This window comes from Lontra canadensis, unplaced genomic scaffold, assembly GCF_010015895.1.
Source record: "Lontra canadensis isolate GAN:19392208 unplaced genomic scaffold, GSC_riverotter_1.0 scaffold1, whole genome shotgun sequence".
Lineage (NCBI taxonomy): Eukaryota > Metazoa > Chordata > Mammalia > Carnivora > Mustelidae > Lontra > Lontra canadensis.
The window spans coordinates 94,130,501-94,145,326 of NW_022630995.1; the positions used below are offsets into that span (position 1 = coordinate 94,130,501).

The 14,826-nt window shown below is 36.9% G+C and overlaps 1 protein-coding gene across 18 annotated transcripts in view; it reads left to right on the forward strand.

The window, feature by feature from the left end:
* Positions 1-14,826, forward strand: part of CAMK2D (calcium/calmodulin dependent protein kinase II delta) — a 335,597-nt gene that overhangs the window by 248,697 nt on the left and 72,074 nt on the right. For all 18 annotated transcript variants that reach the window (XM_032859177.1, XM_032859036.1, XM_032859053.1 and 15 more), the window contains exons 7-8: positions 2,671-2,773; positions 10,897-10,980. In XM_032859177.1, coding sequence (XP_032715068.1) covers positions 2,671-2,773; positions 10,897-10,980 — 187 coding nt within the window. The remainder of the gene's footprint in view (positions 1-2,670; positions 2,774-10,896; positions 10,981-14,826) is intronic.

Genomic DNA, 14,826 nt, shown 5'->3' on the forward strand with positions numbered 1-14,826 from the left:
TTGTAGTACAACACGTATTTAAGTTGGATGCCATATAAATGGCAGAATGTGATAGCAGGATTATTCAGATTTTGAATATATTCCAAAGAGTTGTATATAAATCACATTTGTATGCTATTTCTAATGTTTCATTGAAGCTGGCCATTAGAAGCAGTCTTGTGATGAAATATTTTATAAAGTAATCCTTTAGTAAAGTCAGTAAGCACCTTTATTTTTCAGTTTGCATTCCATAATTCTGTATTTTAGGTTTGCTTAAAAGATTTGTATAAACATGAAGCCATTTTAGTTCTATTAATTTTTAAATCTCCACAGTAACCTTGAAAGAGCCCTGCCTTTTCCTGTACATAACTGCAGCTGAACAGTCTTAATGGGTATAAGGTAAAACACTGGTCCAGATGGATTAATTATTTCCCTGGATGACTCACAAGGCCCTATAGCGAGGTCTTCTAGGTCATCTCTAGGTATGAATATTTGCCCCAGTCATTCAGAGGCCATGTATAATAAAATTCTAAGGTGTTCCATTTCTTCTGAATTGGCAGATACTTGGTGTTTAAGGGCGTAATGCACATAGCACTGCCCAGAATGTTTTGATCTAGTGGTAAGAATAAAAGCACGTTAAATATTTTAAAAGTTTATTTACTGATGGCACTGACATTTGCTCAGCAAACTTCAGTACTACTTCATTAAAAGATCTAAAATGACTGTGATTTCTAAAGTAATTGAAACTCTTTCCTTGAATGAGTCTGTGGTTGACAAATTAGGACAGATATATATTAGCAGAGATCTCTGACATCTCACTGCTTTTGAATGTAAAGGTTACAAAGAATTAAACTATTGCTTACAGTTTGATATGGTTTTTCAAAGTCATTTAATAAATTAATAGCTGGAAATCACTTTGTGATTAAATTAGAAAATGCATGAATGTAGTAGGCCATAAATTTTAGTTGTGAAAATAAAATGTCAAATATTAATAATGTGATATGGTTAGGTACTTACTGTACTACATTAATAGATAACCAAAGTCCCCATTTTGGATGTTCGGTTTTTCACTAAAGGTTATCTCAGCATGGACATCTTTCATATTCTTGAGACATCTTCATCCCAGTGTCCAAATTAAATTATCATGTATTTAGTGTTGAGGTGATTTAAAAAGCCCTATCAGCCCTAAGAAATTACAAAGTTTTCCTTACAGTTACCTATTGTCATAATAGTGATGAATCTGATGGCAGTGAACAGCAATAGCCTGAAGAAGTCTGGTACTTAATTAAAACTTACTTGCCTACACTCTTATTTCTTATAGACTAAACCTAATTTTTTCAAGTTCTGGTTATGAGTCTTTGCTAATTTGCATGGCTGGCTTAATTAATAAATTAAATATTGGTTTAGGCTGTGTTTATACAAGGTCAAAACAGCCAACAGAATTGCCTAATTCAGTAAGAAAAAAGTAGCCATTTCATGAAAAAAAATATTGAATTAGTTTGCCAACACATAAACAGAATCAATTTGAATGACTTGAATATTTAGATTTCCAGACAATTGTTTTGGCACTTGTAAACTCCATTGTTTCCCAGCTTCTTTCAGTCCGAGGCACACCTCTAAATTTGGTGGGTTTTAGCCCAAGGTAAGATGTTGAACTAGTCTTCCAAATGTGGATGTACCAGTCCAGCTGTATCTTCGTCCAGATACTTAGCGATGGTAGACTTCAGTGTATGTATTAATCAGCCTCCTTTCCTTGACTGTCTTCTCTCTTCAATTCCCAAAGCCCACAAAGGTGGTTGGGGGAAATTCAAGACTTTGCCCTCATGCCTATTTTCAAAGTTCCTGTGTGTCTCGATGCCCTGGTTGGGAAACAGTGGTATAAACACAGCCTTATTCCAACACCGAGTTATCAGTCCTTGAGTAATGATTAATAGCCAAGAAAATGAAAATGTATCTTTGTTACAGTATTTCATGGTACGAGAATAAATATATAAGGAATGCTTTGAATCACACTTTGTAGACATCTAAATTATGTTTTAAAAAACTGGCTTATAAGGGAAAAAAATGCTAACTCTAACATTTGGCAAATAGTATACTCTTTCTGCCTTTAAGAATAAACAGATTCTTAAAGACAGCAATTTAATATGTAATTCAGAATAAGACTCCAAAATTTGTACAGAAATTGTTTGGAAACATTGAGGAATCAAATGACTACATTTGGGTCCAAACTCTTGAAGTCAACTAGGATTTAATTTGCACAGTTTCATTTGCCAAATGTCTGTAGATTGGTCCAACTCTTGTTATCTATTTTGCCAAGTTTCCTTCTGCTGAAAATGTCTGTACTCTATTAGGCTTCTAAGTCAATGTCCATGGCCAAGTCCGGACCTCAGCAGCCCTTGGAAGCATGTGAGCAGGTCAAGACAGGTGCTTCCATTCATTTGATCTCTCCCCAACTATATTCTCTTTTCTGCCTAGTACATTTATGCATCTGTCTGAAACCTGCACACATGATAATTTTTAATCATTTTTCTAACCATATTTTCCCTGGGATTTAGGAATGACAGTCTCCGGGAGAGAGGACAGTGCATGACTTTTTTTCCCCCCTAATCTTACAAAATGTTGTTAGTTTTGAGTAGTCACTTAAAATAGGTTCTCACTTCAGTCTCTCTTTTTTTTTCTTTCTAAATAAAGCCTGAGAATTTGCTTTTAGCTAGCAAATCCAAGGGAGCAGCTGTGAAACTGGCAGACTTTGGCTTAGCCATAGAAGTTCAAGGAGACCAGCAGGCGTGGTTTGGTGAGTAGGGGTTCTTTCTCCTTTATGTTGCTCATTCTCTTCTGGCTCATCATAACCCACTTCCCAGCCAAAGTAAAACAGAAATATTCCTTCTAACAACAGCCTGACTTAAATGAAGACATTAGACCTTTATAAGCATTTCATTTTATTGACATCAGAAGGTATATAATCTAGAAATAATTTAAGAGAAAATATTAATAGGAGAGCAGTAATGTATAGACTTCTTAAAACATGAGTGAGAAAATGGATCCTTGTACTAAGAATTAATAAGGAAGGTTTGCATTATTTTAACCCATTGAGCCACCCAGGCGCCCCGGGAGGTTTGCATTGTTAAACGAGGACTTTTTGAGAGAAAATTGTTCACATAGAACCTTACTTGATGCCAAAAACTGCTGTGTAAATAGTAGGGACTCGGGAAATACAGAATATTTCCACATACTTTGTAGTTAGCAAATTAAAGTTTAAAAATATTATAGCCTATGTGTGTATATGTGTATGTTCATCTTAATTATCTTCTATTTCTTCACACTGCCAGTTTCTGCTGTAAAATTTTGATAATTTTGAAATTTCTTTTTGGTGAAATGTCTGTTTCTTTACAATTAAGAAAGAAATTAACTCTAAATTAGAGCATTTCTAACTAGGCTTGTGTATTGTTTCAGTATTTATCCTGTCGGCTTATTTTATTCACTGTTTCTTTTTTTATGCCTCTGTTTTTGCCATTTCCCAGTACTGACCCATTTTTTTTTTCATGTAATCTCCCAAAATATAACCTCTCCCCAAGCCTCTTTTTTTCTGACTTTCAGTGTATTGAGGTTAGATCATTTTTAAAATGCCCTTCACTTCTAATTGCTTTTCCTCTGAACAACAACAGCAAAGAGCACTCAAGAAGTGCTTACTTTTTTCATTTTATATGCAAAGACTTTTTGTGTTTTCCTAAATCTAAGGTGTGAACAGGGTCCCCAGGGTTCATCATTAATCTGTCCCAGCTAATAAGTGGGAATGGGTGGCAAGGCAGCCTTTCCTCTACAGGCAGCTTAATTTAGGACCTCATTTTTTGCTTCCCATCCTATTTCTGTAGTACCTGACTGTTACCCTTGTCCACGATTCCTCCTAAGCTTAATACCACTGTTTACATTAAGTCTCTCCTCACCTACCAAAAGAATTTACAGTCTTCAAACTTGGCATTTGGTTTGTCATATTTTGACATATGAATAAGCTTATTCCTCTTAAATGCAAACTGAAAGAAGGTAGGACCTAGAATAAGTACTGTAAATTGATTCAGAGTCATCTTTGTATACTGTATAAGGACACAGTTGACACAGATAAAGAATATATGGTAACTTGGAATTGAGGTCCAATAGAAAGTAGGAGGGCTGTCACAGAGGTGGGCAGAAAAATTAATGGGGATGCTTAAATTAAGCAAGAGGTCATACCCCTCAAGATATTGAAACTTCTGTATCAGTAACTGTTTCCCATGGAGTGTAAGAGCATTTAATAGGGCATGCAGGAAGGTGCCCTGGAGCATAAGAGAAAGGTGAAATTCTGCGTCTGGGGAACATTTTGGTGATTGGGGTAGAGCTTCTGCTTCCCTAGTGGGTGAATGAGAATTTGTTGACTAATGTGCAAGGAGATGAAGGCCAGACTGAGGGATCAGCACATGCAAAAATCTCCGAGGCATGAAACTACTGTTTCTATTTATGGAATAGCAAGAAGTTTGATATAGCTAAAGTATAAAGTATACTGGGATGAGTGGTAGTTAATTAGGTGGGAAAGGATTTTATGTGCTTTTGAAGGATTTGGCTTTTATCCTGGAAGTTTCAAAAACCCAGTGAAAAATTTTCAGTAGGGAAGGACATCATGGGGTTTATGTTATATAATGATGTTGTAGGTAACAATGCAGAGGGTGGCTTAAGGATACTTACTCTGAAAGCAGGGGACCAGGTAGGCTAATACAGGAGTTCAAATTATGTATGATGACAGCTTGAACTAAGGAGTATGCAAGAGCAAGCAAATTCCAGATAATATACAGAACAGTCGGTGACTCTAAACTCTAAGGAAGTCTGTTTAGAGGAAATTAATGCTCTAGAGTTTGGACTCTAATCCCATCTAGTCCCATTTGCTTCACAAGACTCAGGGTATGAAGCAGGACACCAAAACAGAGACATAGGCTAGGGATGTAATTGCCAGAACTGGGTAGAAGGTGATGATAGGATATTAGGAACAAGACAAGACTCATTATCAGAGCCAAGCTACAAATTAACATCAGTAACTTGGCTTAGTGCATAAAAGAGTGATGTAATTGACCACCTTAAATCTCCCTTGTTTTTGAGCTCTGTGTTTTATCTCCTGTGCTAGATCACAAGCTGCTTGATGGTAGGATTTTGTACAGTAGAAAAAAATTCTGGTTTTTGAATTAGAATACCCAAGCTTATGTCCTGGGTCTGATTCTTAATAATAATCATAGTAATGATATTGGGCAAGTCATTTTAACTCTGTGAGGTCCATGTCTTCTTTGTAAGCAGTGATAATAAACATTTCTTTGCAAGGCTGTTACAAGTCCATAGGAATATGCCTGGGCTTTGAAAGGCATTGAATAAGTTTTCAAAACCACCTAGGCATGAAACACAATGCCACAGTTCTCTGCCTCTTCAGTGAAAGTTGTTGAGCAAATCGATGAGTGAAAAACCAATTATCAAGTTAGTGAAAGCAATAGCATCCAAATGAAAGTAAACAAATTTCAAATTGTGATCATTTATGTTTGAAAGTGATCTGATTCCAGAGAAAGAAAGACAGATTGGGAATAAAATCCCCATTTCTTCTTCAGTATGATACTATGACTGTTGTTTTTGCTAAGATACCTATTAGAATAACAACTTTTAAGAGGTGATTTTTAAAAAGTGCTCAACATCACTCAGCATCAGGGAAATACAAATCAAAACAACAATGAGATACTACCTCACACCAATCAGAATGGCTAATATTAACAAGTCAGGAAACCACAGATGTTCGAGAGGATGCGGAGAAAGGGGAACCCTCCTACGCTGTTGGTGGGAATGCAAGCTGGTGCAACAACTCTGGAAAACAGCATGGAGGTTCCTCAAAAAGTTGAGAATAGAGCTACCCTACGACCCATCAGTTGCATTACTGGGTATTTACCCTAAAGATACAAATGTAGTGGTCCGAAGGGACATGTGTACCCGAGTGTTTATAGCAGCAATGTCCACAATAGCCAAACTATGGAAAGAACCTAGATGTCCATCAACAGAAGAATGGATAAAGAAGATGTAGTGTATGTATATATATATATATATATATAATGGAATACTATGCAGCCATCAAAAGAAATGAAATCTTGCCACTTGCCACGACATGGATGGAACTAGAGGGTATTATGCTGAGCGAAGTAAGTCAATCAGAGAAAGACAATTATCATATAATCTCTGTCATATGAGGAATTTGAGAAACAGGGTGGGCAGTTTGGGGGTAGGGAAGGAAAAAATGGAACAAGATGGGATCAGGAGGGAGACAAACCGTAAGAGACCTTTAATCTCATAAAACAAACTGAGGGTTTCTGGGGGAGGGGGAGTATGGAGAGGGTGGTTGGGTTATGAACATTGGGGAGGGTATGTGCTATGGTGAGTGCTGTGAAATGTGTAAGCCTGACAATTCACAGACCTGTACCCCTAGGGCAAATAATACATTATATGTTAATAGAAACTAATTTTAAAAAAAGAGGTGGGGCACCTGGGTGGCTCAGTGGGTTAAAGCCTCTGCCTTCAGCTCAGGTCGTGATCCCAGGGTCCTGGGATCAGGCCCCACATTGGGCTCTCTGCTCAGCAGGGAGCCTGCTTCCTCCTCTCTCTCTGCCTGCCTCTCTGCCTACTTGTGATCTCTTGTCTGTTAAATAAATAAATAAGATATTTAAAAATAAAAAAATTTAAAAAAATTTTAAAAAGAGGTGCATTTTAAGTCCCAAGAAAATTCCGCATTTCAAGAAATGTAGAAAAAACGTTGTTTATAAGCTTAAGAGAATGCGCAAATTTTTTTTATTTTTTTTTCTTTAGCTTATTTTCATGTTATTCTATGCAAGTGAATCCTCATGGTAACCAACTTCAGGAAAAGGAAGCATGTGATATACTATATATATTTTGGCTGTAGTACCAGACATATCATAGATTTTTAAAGTAAAAGCATGTTTTAGTATGAATGACTTGATATGATATTTATTCGATATCATCTATCATCATAGTCTCATGTATTTGATTATTTTTTATCTAAATTAAAGTTAGTTAACATATAATGTATTACTAGTTTCAAAGGTAGAATGTAGTGATTCATCAGTTGCATGTAAAACCCAGTGCTCATTACATCACGTTCCCTCTTTAATGCCCATCATCTTGACTGATTAATTTTGTCTTTTAAAATGTATTATCAGTGATGGGGAGGGAAACCTTTTTATTTTTTTAAAGTAACTTAATTTAATGTTAAGAGAAGAGCAGAACTCTTTCATTATATGTAATGCCAGAATTTCAGGCTTTTGCTCAATTTTATTTTATTTTAATTTATTTATTTTAAAGATTTTATTTATTTATTCAACAGAGAGAGAGATCACAAGTAGACAGAGAGGCAGACAGAGAGAGGGGGGGAAGCAGTCTCCCCGCTAAGCAGAAAGCCTGATGCGGGGCTCAATCCCAGGACCCTGAGATTATGACCTGAGCCAGTTTTATTTCAATACATATAAGAGGTCTACTACAAATGAGAAAAATAAAACTACACAAGGCTTATAGCAGCTATTTATTGTTTTTTTTTCTCATTTTTAAGCCTAAATCTTTCTTTTTCTCATGATAATTTCTTTTGTCTTCCTAGCCCTGATCTATTTGATTACTAGCCAGAAATGCTAGGAGTTAACACCCTGTGTCACTACACTTGTTAAGATGGCTAGAAAATTTACCAAAGAGAAATATCCAAATACAGCCCATTTTTCCTGGGATTAGAAGTGGTGTTTGCAGTATATTTCTAGTTATTTGTTGCTACTAGGAAAAAAGGGTAACTACCACCATCTTCCTTCATGGAATAATTGTTTTGCTTGATTACTATTATGTCTCTTTTTAAAGTTTGAGTTTTCTTAAGGCAGTGGATACATTGCCAACAGTAAGTATGTTTTGTTTTTGGTCTGCTCTGATATTCCTATTGGTTTTTCAGAGTGAGAAACACATATTATCTGTAAAGAAGGTAAGCTCTCATTAATTTCCCTGTTAATAGCATTTATCATGATAAATGAGATTCTTATGAGTTTAATCTCCTGCTAGAAAAGACTTTCTCTGTCTTACCCTCAGTATTTTGGTGTTCGTGAGAACACATTGTACAGTACACAGTTCATTAATGTTTATCCATTTAGAGTATACCTCAGTACTCTTAGGAGTAAGGACCCCACTGACTGTTCAAATGATAATTACATTAAATAAGAATGAACATTGTGGTATTCTGTTAGCATTTTAGTCTCCAGAGAAGGTTTGTAATAATTTAAGTTTAAAATTATCTTTTCATTTCTTAATCACACAGTGGCTTCTTTTCTCTCTAGATGAAATATCATTAACATCCCCCCCCCCCCCCGCCAGGAAATGTATTCTACTAAGATATTTAAGATGTATATTAAGGTTTACTAATTCTAGAAAGGAGATTATAGATTGTATATGAAAAGGTGGTAAAAATTCAGAGTAAGGAAGGACCACTGAGAATTGTAGTTAGCTAAGGAGATCTCTAAATGGAAATAATTTAGAGCCCACTCTGTTAAAGAAAAGGTAGAGATAGAAATTGAGGATTCAAGGAACAGAAAAAGTAACATCAAGTGTAAGAATGAACAGTCTGTTTTTAAGAGACCTTAAATAGATTAATCAGGTCAAATTCTCAGGACTAGAAAGAAATCATGCTGAATGACTGAAGGGGAAACCAGGAAATAAAGGGTCTTAAAGTGTAGGCTAGAAACATGGTCTTTAATCTGGAGTTTGGCATTGGTGTCTCATTGAGTTCCTTTGTCTGTGTCTCAACCTGGGAGGAGTTGGAAAGGGACTGTTGGAATGAGAGCAGGTGTGGCATACCAGTAGCTATTTAGAACTCTCATGCCCATCCTTACCTTGGAATTAGCTGACTTCACATCGCTCCTTGATGTCATCCTCAAAGTTTAGGTAATGGAACCACCATGATTATTAGGAATTCTTTCACCTCACAACTGTCAAGTAAATGCTTTCTTTAAGTAAGGTTTGAGAATAGGGGTAGATCCACTATGGTCCATGTGAAGCTTAAACTACAATACAGGCATCTTTTCTTGGGGTCCCTTCTTACTGTCCACTCCATCTTCCGCTATAACAAAGGAAAGGAATAAAAGGTTAAAATCCACAGTCCTTTGCCTTACTTTCCAAGGTAATTTTGTTCAGAGGAATAACCATGCTATTTTTTCTATCTATCTATCTGTCTCTCTATATATACATACATACTTATTTTTATATCTGTCTGCACATTGTACTTAATAAGTTTGAAAATGGGAAGAAAAGGCTCCTTTCTTGGGCACTTTGAATCCCAGTAAATATAAAATGAGCTTCTTCAGTGATTTGTGGTCGGAGGAATTCCTGATTACATATCCTTGTAAAGAAATGTTTCCAGGTTTTAGGTGTGCCTTTAAATAAAACTTCCAGGTGGTTATTTCGGGTCTTTTTAAAAGTACCTATATTTTTTTGAAAGCTATTATTTTCAGAAATAAGGAAAATGTCACTCTAGGTTCTAGCTCTAAATTGATTGTTATTTAAGCATACCTTATTGGAATTTATACTGATTTATACAATAATGAAACCTTATTTTGCCATTTAGTTTCTCCTACCACATCTCTCTCTCTAAATTCTAGTTGGTACTTGTTCAGTAGTGATTCATCCACATGTTCCTGAGTCTTCTCTTTAGTTGACAGTGATAATAAGTACACACTATTTATTAGTACAAAGAGATCTCTTTGATATATTTAGGACTTATTTCTTCTTCTGGTGAATTCTTCGGTTACTCTCAGCCCCATCCCCACCACATAGACTACCTGACTTTCAAAAATACTTACTTAGGATCTATCTTTTTTGTTCTTTTGTAGGTGAATGCTTCTCATAAAAAATTATGTCGGTATCATGAAAACTATCATCTCTTGCAGAGTTCTAATCCTGTCTTCAAATTTCTCCCTATTTCTTGTCAGGTATAAGGGAGGAAGGACTTTTTCTCTCCCCTCTTAGGTCTGTGGCTCAGGGTTGTGAGTCTAACTGACAAAAGACTGATGAACAGGAGAAAAGCATACAATTTTTTTGATGTTAATATTTTAACTTTTACGTACACACAGAGGCCTTTCTAGAAAATAAATGAAGACCTTAAAGGCCAGACCAAGGGACATATATCCCATTTTAATGAAGAGTGATAAATTGTGGAGATTGGTTAAGACTAAGGAAAAGGGGGTTTTGACTCGGGATATTAAATTGTGGGGGAAATAATGAGGAAACACATAGGGAAACTAATGGAAGATCAAGGTTATTTTGGTAAGGTTGGTTTGTACATATCCATCTTGGAACCAACTCCCATCCCAGGAATGTTCTCCTCTTCCTGTACAGGGAGGGCACCTTTCCACAAGAAATGCATGCCCTACTTTTAGGTAGAAAGGAGATTAAAAAGCCTGTCATACATCTACTGATTCTCAGTTGACTACAGCTAAAAATAATCAGTATACCACAGTCGTGTATTTTGGGGTGGTGTGTTCTGATCCCCTTCACAGGTTTAGTTTCAAATCTTGAATAAATAAGTGAGAATAAGAATTGCTAACCAAATAGACTTAAGTATACGTGCTGACTATATAGCACAATAGAGTAGCCTTCCCCTTATCTGGGGAAAAAATGCCTTTTTTTTTTCCTAATATGCTACAAAGCAGATTAGTGTTGATACTGCTATAGAGAGAAACTATTGTATATTATTTTAGGCCTCATTTTATTTTGTCAAACAAATCATCCTATTTAAAAGTCCCAAAAATGTTTTCTTCCTTAGTTTCCCGTTTCACATTGGTTTTGTCCAGTCAGCTTTGACTCATTAACTTCCGTTTTCCCTAGGTTTTGCTGGCACACCTGGATATCTTTCTCCAGAAGTTTTACGTAAAGATCCTTATGGAAAGCCAGTGGATATGTGGGCATGCGGTAAGGAATCATATTTCCATGCAAATTTTGCAATAACCAGTATAGTTGCAAAGAGTATTTTTCAAATATGAAGTTAATGCTCTCTTGTGACCAACTTAGAGCAGTAGTACTCAAACCTCAGCCTACAACAAGTCACAGTGGAGGGCTGGCTAAAGCACAGATTACTACTTTGGACTGAGTAGGTCTAGGGTAGGAGCATCTGTGTTTTTTCTCAAGTTCCCAGACAATATTAGTGCTTCCAGGGTGAGGGACTACTTTGAGACCAGGGACACAGAGCGTCCCCAGGGGCGGCTGTGCATTTACGCTGCCATTGTCCCACCTCATTCAAGCAGCCCTTACCACAAATGCCATGTTTGTACTACATGTTTGGCAGGAAGTAAGAGAAAAAAGTGGATCTTGGAAAAGAATGACACTGGTCTGTCCTATGGACTGAACTCTGATTTAGGCCTTTAGCAACCAACTCCAATCAAATAAGTATCCTGTGCAGGTTCCAAGACATAATAATGTGGAGGATTCCCACCACAGTTTTTCAACGAAATTGCTGTGGGTTAATATATACAGCAAATAGGTGAAAAACTGAAATAAAAGGGATACTATAGGATGCTCTGAAAGATTTTTCAACTGGGATTATTGACACAAACTAGTCCTCTAGGTTCCTGACACTGTATCATCACTATAAGTCTGTAAATAGTTTTGGTTTTAATGTGCTGCAGACAGACCTTGTTGCCTTTGGTGTCTGTCAGTAAGCCTGTAATGAGTTGGTTTCACAAAGAAAAGGAAAGAAAAGACTTTGATTCTGAAAGTAACTTTTTAGATTTGGTTTTACTGAAAAAATAATAATAAATTCATTACCTCTACTTCATAGTGATGGGTTATCCCTAACCTATATCTAACCACCCTGTATTTCTTGTCAGCTTTATCTTATTAGCAATCTTAAACTGGATGCATGTTGGGCCTCTAAGGCTTACCTCCGTGCCTAGGAAAGCAGTTATGGGAGGAGTCACAACACCTGCATTCAAGTCTTTGCTTTATACCTACAAACCCTATCTCTAGTATCTTAGAGTTGGTTTCTTCACTTGTAAAACAGGAAAATATTACCCTCATAGGGATTGATTGTATGGGGTTCAAAGACATTTTATAGTTTGTAAAGAAATTTAAAATGCCAACAGCTATTACTCTAAAACTTTGGATAAATTAAAGGGTAAGGTTGTAGGTGTGCCCCAAGCTCTGACTTCCTCTTCCCTATCTGAGATCTTCTAAGCATGAACTCTATGCCTTTGGGTTAGAGCACTGTCACAGAATGTCCTTGCTCCAATCTAAATGCTAATGGCAAATAACTCACATGTTTCCCTTGCAGCAGATCAGATCTCATCACAGATCTGTCTTTGCTGATGAATCTGAAAAGCAGCAAAGAGCATGCTGAGAGGCAGGCAGACACAGATGGGTTTTCCAGAGGATACATACAGCTGAGGGCAGTGTAGCTGGTGTGCTGTGCTCAGACCCTGAACACTAGTGGGTTCGTGTGGTAGAGACTGGTCAGTAGCTGAGGCAGGCCACTCAAGAGGCTTTCCTTGCTGCCTTCATCGAAGGTCACCTCTAGCCTCCTCCTATCTCCCTTTTTCTTTATCCCTTCTTCTTTTCCTCTTTCTCCTCCTCCTGCCCACCTGCTTCAGGGGCAGGAGGCGGTATGTGCAGGGGTTGAGAACCCTCACCCAGCTCTTCAGTGCTCTTGCTGTAGGACCTGGCACCAATTTTAAGTAGGCCTGGTATCTCAGCTTCCTTGTGGGAAATGGAAAGTAAGAAAGTATTTCTTTAAAAATGAAGTTCCTAGATAACTGATATGTAGCCATGTGAGAGATACACATTTTATTAGATGATCCAGCATTATTGTTTGGATCATCAGTTGAATATTAGAACTTTACCTGGTTACCTGAATACCAACTGTCTGCCTCTCTCATTGCTTTCTTCTCGTGTCAGTTCTTCTCTTGCATGCCTTTGATTCTCCAAATGTGTTATTGTGGACCAGTTTCACAGCTCCTGAATCATATTTCATTCATTCAGATACTCCAAATAAACCATTCATTTAATTCTTTCATTAGAAACATTTTTTCATAATATATCAATTTTATTGGTACTGAAGAATAACAGATTATTTAAAAGAAACCCCCCAAAACTGGTATTTTGTATTAGGGTTTCTTCTGTGGAGCAGAATCAGTTATATATACATATAAAAATGTCCAGCCCCTGCATGGGCTCTCTGCTTTAGTGAGTCTGAGCTGAGTACAGGCAGTTGCATTTTTAAAAACTGACATATCATCAGAGTTTCAACTCACTGCCTTAGACTCATTAAACACACTATGCTCAATTTTGTATTACTTTGGTAAATTTGAGTATACTGGCTTTTGGATTTTTTGTTTGAGTGAATTGTTTGTATAGCTAACATTTTAAAATAATGGTATATTTTATAAGAGGATTTCACATCTGTAAAATGTGAGGTAACTTATAGGGTAGAAGCTCTAACTCTCTTGGCTGGAAGAGGGAAAAAAGATGGGCAAAGAGTTTCTTCCCTCCTTATTGTCTAAGCTGTAGAACATTCTTAAGAACTGTGAGGAAATAGTAGATAGCACATGTATACCCCCAGGCACATGTGCAAACACATACAGGTCTCATGATGACTCTAGAAACTTAGAGCCATAGGGCATCTCCTGTATTTCAACCTCAGTTTTGCCATGGGAAGAGCCACCTTTCACTTTGCTCAGTTCTTTTTTTTCCCCAAAAAAATTTTATTTATTTATTTCAGAGAGAGAGAGGGAAAGAGACAGAGAGCAGGGATAGAGGCAGAGGGAGAGGGAAAATCTCAAGCAGACTCTGCATTGAGCCTGATGTGGGGCTCACAACCCTGAGATCATGACTGGAACCAAAGCCAAGAGTTGGATGCTTAACTGACAGTCACTCAGAATCCCCTCACTTTGCTCAGTTCTATTCTTACCTTTGCTTTCTTCCCAAAATTTTCTACAAACAGCCAACTCCCTTTGTGACAAACCATGCTCCATTTAGAGTATATATTTCCTAACAGTTCTCATTTTCCTTAGAGATTGTGACTTTTTAAAAATTGTGTGCCTTGAAATGCATTTGGGAACACACAGGTAACTACAGAAATGCCTTAGATATTCCAATGTCACATATTTGGGGGAAATGGTCTGCCTTCCATGAACATCATAATAGAGTCTTCTACTTTTTGTTACATTCCTGGATCACTGCAGTGGGTTTGGAATATTGTTTTACCATTTTATTGTATTTACATTAAATTCTCTTTATTTCTAAGACAATCCACCCTTCTTCACAGAACCACCAAGGTAATGTACACATCATTAGATTGTTTTAAGTAATGGCACATCTTGAGAGAAACTCTTTTTTGGCCATTCATCAGCACCAGCTCTTGCCTACTGAATACTTCTTTTCAAGTCTAGACATTGGGTAGTGTGATAGGAAATGACACTGCCCAGATAACAAAAGAAATGCAGAATAAGACACTTAGCAGAATGGCAGCTCATCTTCTGTGAATTAAGCTGTGAACGCTCACCACAGCAGATTGTCTTTTTAGCAGTTGACATAGAGCAGAGTGAAGCACACTGTTGGTATAATGGCTAAAAGAAGTCTGTACATTATCTTTATTAGAAATATGCAAGTATTGGTACCTAAGAAATTCCAAATACTTTACCAACATTACCTTGCTTTTGAGACCTAACATGAATGTAATCTGACCTGTACTCAGTCTTTAAAAGCAAGTAGGCCAAATAATAGACATTGATGAAGCAAGAACATATCTGTGTGTTGTACCATTAA